Below are 7,772 nucleotides of genomic sequence, written 5' to 3'. Positions count from 1 at the left end.
CAAGCATTAATCTACTGTCAACTATCTACACATCTTTATTTATTTATTTTTTTTTTTTGCAGCAATTATGGAAGATGAGCCAGAATCGTTACAGAAATACAGGCAAGCCTTTCAGATGCTTGATCCGGACGAGAATGGCAAGGTTCATCGTGATACTTTAAAGGAATTTCTCGAGAAGACCTTAGGAGCTTTATTCGACGAAGAAATGGCAAAGAATGTCATAGACCACATGAAACCGGACGAAAACGGCATGATCAGTATAGAAGTATTGTTCATTTCGCTATATTTTGCATATATGTATATATATATAAACATAATAATAATATCTCCCTTTTTTAAACCCAACAAGATCCGATCCTCTATAAGGTTAAGGGCCGGTTTCACCATCTCGGTTTAAACTACCAGAAACAGTAAGTTAACCTTTAAATCCGGCGGTAAGCTTTACCGGGTGTTTAATTTTAATATCCACCAGGATAAATTTTGGGGAATATTATCCAAATCTATTGTAATTTAATGGTATAAGTATTTGGAGTGGGCTGTATTTAATGGATATAAATAAATAATAGTTAAATTGGGAGAAAACTTCTTTTCTTGAAGTATATTATAAGACACATGGTTATATGTTATGTAAGCCAAAGGGCTATATATTAAGGGGTTAGTAGTCAGTATATAATTTTGATTATTGATTTAATTAAATGATATTACATAAAGTAGTAGAAGATATTTCAGTTTACTTGGTGATAATTGTTGTATTGTGATACGATAAACATCAAAAAAGTACTTCATAGCCCATTAAACTAGCTTTAATTTGAGTGCTAACAGACATCTGTTCGTCAAATTGTTTTTGAGATATAGATTTTTCAAAATAAATTCCCTAACTACTGATCTTTAAGTACGTTCTGTACAACATTTTTTTGAAATATTGCTTTTTAAAAAGCTCTCGATAACTATTGAACGTAAATATCTCTATTAGGGCTTACAGTTTTAGAAAATTTATTCTACTTTAAATGATGTCTCTTAGATTTTCTATTTTTGTTGGTAGTTTTAAAGATACAGAGATCCGAATGAAAAATTAATTATTTTTAACGTTTTGAAAAAGCGAGCATTTTTTATTCCCCCTACCCTATACTTGGCAGACTCATCAGTTTTGACTAGTAATTATACATAGTTTTCATTAAAGTAATCAAAAATTAGGGTGAGATAACTGCCTTTTTTTTCTTCCCGGCTCTTGTACATATAGGAGTAGGGTAGGTTCGTTCGTAGCCGAGCGAGTAATGCGCCATCTTTTGCTGCGGCGCCGGTCCGAATTCGGCCTTGGAGGTTGACTTTTATTTTTGAGCCGTGGTTCAGGTGGTTGAGGCATAGGTCTTTGCAATCTGAGAAATGCGGTGGTGCCGGTTCGAATCTGGTCTCGTGGTTTAACTTTTTTCATTGAAAATTTGACCCCCACCATAATTAGAATAGGTTAGTCACATCTAGATAAACCCTCCGTATGTCAGATATTACCAGGAAGGGAGTTATAAAAAAAAATTGATAAGCTGATATGTTTATTTACGGGACTCCATATATAGCGTGCAAAGGAGTTATTTTGGCGAATCGGCTCTTTTTTCATATCTACTTCATTTCATACTAAACCCACCATTTATGTTATACGTAAGTTGTGATGCAGTAGTTGAATGATTAACTTTCCTTCCTAACCAGGGTTTCATGGAGGCCTTTTCACTGAGCCACTGGTCACCGGAGACACTGGCAGCGATGTACGAGGTGCTGGAGAACTCGCCGGACCTGGTGAAGGGCCTGGCTGACTGGAAGAGTATCCTGACTAACCTGGGCCTCCACATGAGCGAGGACGAGGTAGGACAGCTCATATCGCAGGCCAGGAAGTGCGCCGCTGACCTGCTCAGTCTCCAGCTCAAGAAGGAGCCGCCACTGGATAAGGTGAAGTCATTGTATTGTTCTTATTGTCCAGGAGGTCGATCCAGCCCATAAAACAGAAATCTGAAAATAACTTTAAAAATTAGTTTCTAACACGGCAAAACATTGATTCCAAAGCTCAACAGGGTAATATCTCAAACTATTGTTTAAATAATGAGGTGTAGATAGCCACTCACTATTTTTCATCGTTTGTCATAATGTTTAATTTGTAGCTTCCATTTATTTATTTAATTTTTCAATCTTTTAGACACTAATTGCATATCTTATATTATACATATCTTCTTACCTACATGATATTATATTAGTCACTGTTTTCAATTTACTACAATACAATTCCACAAATATCAATCGATTAAAATTTTTGTACTATTCAATTATCAGTCATCATTTTTTATCATTTATGATTTAATTCAATATTTTATATAATTCTAAATTTGTTTGTACACTATTCCTTTTCAATTGTATGTTACTCTAAAGGTTGTTGCTATCTCTTTTGTTCTATAGCCCTGATGAAGACCTGAAACTCAGGTCGAAACGTCGGCATAAAATAAATAAATATGGTTTTGTTTATTTATGTTGTTCTTTGCTGACCGCACCCCCCGACAAACTTCTTCAAGTATTGTTTAAATAAATTACATTGTGTCCAATTTGTCTCAAAACACTTTATTTCTTTAAAAGTCCAAAGTTTCGGCCATTCTAAAAGACAATCTATCAAATGACATCTTTATTATTCACTATTTTTTAACAATTAACTATCGACTATATCAGTAAATATTATTTTTATCAATTACCAACTAGAAATGAGTTCAATAGTTCATATGAAAACGGAATATTGAGACATAAAGGCGATGTTCTTGAAAAGATCTTGAACCACAACTTCTCAACTGACTTCAATAGAGCATTGAACTCAAACATTAACCCCATATACCGATCACTCTGCAGTTTTAACCTAATCAAACCTGAAGCATATCTAACATATAGGTTAAATTAAAAAAAAAAAAAGTTGCATCAGCCAACTAAGAGTAGGAAACCTAGAGAATATCAAACTACACCACGGAAGCGAAACCATCAGTTTCAAGGCAAACGAACTCTGTCCATTCTGCAAAAATTATTTCAGTAATAGTTTGTACCAAATCCTCCTACATTGTCCAACCTTTGAAGAAAATAGACAATATATCTTAAAGCCACCCATACCCATATCTTGTGACTTTCAAAACATTGATAGTGAAGCCAAATTGAACAAACTATATATTTACATTGTAACAATAGGTACTAAGTTTAATTTTGTATGTGATATATAAATTCTATTATGAAAATATTTTTCGAAGCCAATTAATATCTTCATTTATATCACGATTTCGTTTATTTAAAAGAATTCTCATTATTTTTAGTTAAATATAATGGAGCAATGAATATTATGTTAATAGTTGTGTATTATCCAATCTGTTTTTTCTTTTTTTGTTTATTGTTTTGTTATAGAGAACTTGTTTTATCTTTTGTTTATTGTTTTTGTAATAATTGTATATTGTGTTATGAATTTGTACAAGATTTTCTTTCACAAATAAAATCATATCTATCTATCTATATCAGTAAATAATAAAACATCTTTAATCAAGTGTGGGCCTAGAGAATTTTAAGAAAGACTCTCTGTATTAGAGATATGTCTGAAGTATAAAATTTTCTTTTTCTTCAGGGGTGCACTTCGCCGCCCAAGCTCAACTATGTAACATAACATTATTAAAACTTTTAATTACAAATAAATTTAACATTATTTTTATCATTTTATATCACAACAATATTTTTAATCTTCCTTACACTCAGCCTATGCATATAACTTATTTATCTCGAACTGTATTATTAGTTAAAAATTTTATTTTTTTATAATTATGAGAGATAGTTGACCGTGGATGATGTACTAAGAGATGATGGTTGGGAGTGCGGTCAAATGAAACACAAATAAGTAGGTGTAACTTATTTAATTGTGCCAACGTTTCGGCTAGAGTTTCTAGCCTTCATCTGGGCTAAGAACAGAACAAGATAACAACCAATAAGAATAGAAAATATAAACAGGATGACACAAAGTGAATAATTTTATAGAATGGAATTAATAAAATGAAGTGATGAGAGAAGTGGAAAATAAAATGTATACATAGGCAATTGACTAAGTAGGTAAAATAACATAATTAAGGATATAAAATGAAAATGAAGTTATATAATGCAAAGAAGTATAAATATATTAGTTATTAATAATTTCAAAATTGAAATATGGAAAGAAAAAGAAAATTGAGAGAAAGAAAATATAACAATATTTAAACATAATAATTGATAAAAAGGCAAAATATAAGTGAAGTCTAACAAAAGAGATGAATAGAAGAAAAACATTTTTTTTGAAAAACAATAATAATATATATGGTGAACATAACTGATAACGTGGGTAAGGGAAACTGAGAAAAGGAGGGGGGGGGGCAATAAAAGGAACCTGTTAGCTTGGAAACCCAACGTCGAATGGTATACTGCGCCAATAACGGCAAAACTCCGAATTAAAAAAGACGTTACAACAATGCGACAAATGATTTTTGGAAATGTTAATGTATATATATGTATGTACAAGGATGACGAAGTACCCGAAGATGTCAAAGTGTCATGGGTATTTAACAACAATTAAAAAGACGAAACGTATATAAGAGGGTGACGACAAATGTCTAAGAAAAGTTTAAGAAGTGAAATAATACGTTACAAAGTGGGCGGAAAAATAAAAAGAATAATAAAAACAAATGTACATAAATAAATAAATTAAAAAAAAAATACTTTTTTAATAAATTAACTATTTGTGAATATGTTAATGATAAGTTCTGCTTGTCGGTTATTTCTTTTATTACTAAATTTAAATTTAAATTTATGACTAGGGCATATTGGCCTGAAAAATGTTTTTAAATCATTCACGTGGGTGGAAATCTGTCTTCAATGTGTGCTATTTTATTAATAATAATTTTGTTTGTTAAAATTGTTATAATAGATTGCCCTTGAGGATAGCCAAATCGAACGAAACGTTAGGCTTTTAAGGAAACAAAGAGTGTTTTGAGACTTAAATGTGACACATTGATATTGACTTAAACAATAACAACTAGTCTCAAGAAAGTGAAAAGATTATTATAAATATCTATATAATCTCATAATATGGTTATTTTGAGATATGTGTATAATCATAGAAATTTCAATGGTGTAATATCTCCAAATATTTTTTTACGTAGATTTTATGATAAGATTGAAAAGACAGGAAACTGCTCTTAGATTCCGACTATTGCAACATTTACTAGACAAACGGTCTAAATTGCCAATCCATTACAAAAGACTGATCTACATGACTATATAAGGCCTATCTGGACATACGGAGTTGAGCTTTGGGGCTCCACTATACCATCAAATTCCTCCACAATCCAATCCTTACAGTCCAAAATCCTTAATGCTCCTTACTTTGTCACAAATCAAGTCATCCATCAGGACCTCAATATTCCATATGTTGCTGATTTGGCCAGAACCAGATACCGTTCCTTCCATAATAAACTTCCCAACCACCCAAACCAACTCGTTTCTAACCTGGTTTCTCCTTCATTACCTAATAATCCTCCTAGGCGTCTGAAAAGAAGATGGCCTCGAGATCTTCTCCTCTAGAAATGTTATTAGAGTTCTATCTGTGGGTAGATTCTCCACATGTTTTTATCATGTTACTATGTCACCTACAGCAAATTTACTTGTTGTATATATGTGTATACAGTAGTAAATATCAATAAATAAATTATTTAAAAAAAAAAATTGTATACAATTTATTTTAATTAAACAATAACGATCAATCTCAAAAAAGTAAAAAGATTATTTACATATAAAATCTCAAAATATGGTTATTTTGAGATACGTGTGTAATCATAGCAATAAAAGTAAGATCTATACTGTAATATCTCCAAATATGTTTTTACTTATCTACGTTTTACTATGATCATGTTTATCGTAAAGTTAATTCAGTTCAATTAAGTAAAATTATATTTTATTTTTTTATTATATATAAAGTTCATTGTTTTATACTTGTTTATTCATTATGCTTTCTCTTCAGGCAGAGGTTGGGGAGAAAAGCAGTCAGATCTTGCACGCCCTTCAAGAAAAATTGCACCTGCTCGATATCGGCGGTGCAGTCTTAAACAAGAATGCAGAAGACACCACACCCAAGTCTGAATAAACGGTGTTTGTCCTGTAACAAAATTATAAATACATGTCAATCACAAAATTTTGTTCCTTCATTAATTAATTTATTACTTGCTTTATAAATTTTTATGTTTTGGAGTAAATTATATTTCCCTAAATTCACAGTTTGTACCATTTCCTATTGTCAGATTTATTGTACAAAACTTTAAATCAATGTGAAATTTAGTACAAATTATTGAAGACGATGTGTGGTCAAAAGGAAAGAAAAAAATAGTTAACAATTAGTTATTTTCCCACGTTTCGCCCCACTTCATCTGGGCTGTTCAAATTTAAAGCTATCGAAACAGTCTTGACTACAGTTGGCTCTTTCAACTGGTTTTATTTTTAGTAAAAAAGGATATAAAATCATTGTGTTGTTAAAATATTGGTATTTAGAAATTCTTACAAAACATATTTTAAATTATGATAATTGTAATTTTTTGATTGAAATAAATTCTCTTTAGAAAATTTAAATTATAGTTAAGGCCAGTTTTCACAATGGTAGCTTACAACTATGAAACTGTCGTGAAAACTTGCATTGTATATGAAGGTAAGTTACCTCCATCTTACTGTGAAGTTTGTGATAATAGTCAACTGCCGTGTCACTGGCAGCTATTTTACCTGAACTACCACACTTCTACCCTTTGACAGTTAGCTGTCAAACCTTATCTATCATATTACTGTAATGGTAGTTAGAGTGGAAAAAGATGTTCTCATGTATTTTTGTGTTTTGGTTAGGTTTACTGTCAATGTGTTAACGTTACTATCACGTAAAAAAACTGTCGTCACATGAAATTGTGCTTGAACCATAAATAGCAGCATAATATAATCTACATCTACTGATAAAATATGTCACTCTTATAGGTTATAGATACTATATTACCGTACTAAAACAAAATAAATAAATTTTATAAATAATTGAAAAGTATGCAAACAATTAAGGTAAAAAAATTAAATAAATGATAATTTGAGCTATCTACAATTAGTTAAGGAGGAAACAAGTGTTTTGTAACTTTTATTAGAGGTTTACTGCCGAAAAAAAAAAAAAAAAAAAGATTTTTAATAATAACAAAAAGCTTCCAAGTTGTCTCTACCTTCTTTATGAAAACATAAACACTTGTCCTACGTTCCGGCCATCATCGAGGACAATGTTAATGTTAGTATCACTACTGATCTACTATCATTATCACAACACTAATAATGATAGTAAAATATAAAAATTGTGAAGGATATAAATTATTAATAAATGCTATACTGAAAAAATAAGCTCATTTTAACCGTGTTAAATTGACTTGGGAATAATAGCCTGCAAATTTTTATAAATCAATTTGAGACTGTGTAAGGATACTAAAATTAACATTGTCCTTAATGATGGCTGGATCGGCCGAAACGTTGTACATGTAATTATATTTTAATAAAGTAGGTTGAGACTATTTGGATAAATTTTATTATTATTAATAAAACAACTAGTCTCGACCCGTATAATAAAAATATATATGTAGGTATTGTTGTTGTTGATTGTTGCTTAAAGGCGTAAAACCCTCTGGTCATCAACGCCTATGGGATGATAAAAGTAAAAAAAAAATAAAATAAATAAAATA

At 30.8% G+C, this 7,772-nt stretch overlaps 1 protein-coding gene across 1 annotated transcript in view; it reads left to right on the top strand.

The window, feature by feature from the left end:
- LOC106679947 (troponin C) overlaps positions 1–6,214 on the top strand; it is a 52,506-nt gene extending 46,292 nt beyond the window's left edge. The window contains exons 2-4 of the mRNA XM_014419733.2: positions 63–265; positions 1,702–1,938; positions 6,044–6,214. Coding sequence (XP_014275219.1) covers positions 68–265; positions 1,702–1,938; positions 6,044–6,166 — 558 coding nt within the window. The 5' untranslated portion in view covers positions 63–67 and the 3' untranslated portion in view covers positions 6,167–6,214. The remainder of the gene's footprint in view (positions 1–62; positions 266–1,701; positions 1,939–6,043) is intronic.
- The last annotated feature ends 1,558 nt before the right edge of the window (positions 6,215–7,772 follow it).

The sequence above is a fragment of the Halyomorpha halys genome, unplaced genomic scaffold (genome assembly GCF_000696795.3).
Source record: "Halyomorpha halys isolate HHAL.00 unplaced genomic scaffold, Hhal_1.1 Scaffold1.1, whole genome shotgun sequence".
Classification (NCBI taxonomy): Eukaryota; Metazoa; Arthropoda; class Insecta; order Hemiptera; family Pentatomidae; genus Halyomorpha; species Halyomorpha halys.
Note: the sequence above shows the minus strand (reverse complement) of the source record. Positions and strands in the feature narration are given on the sequence as shown.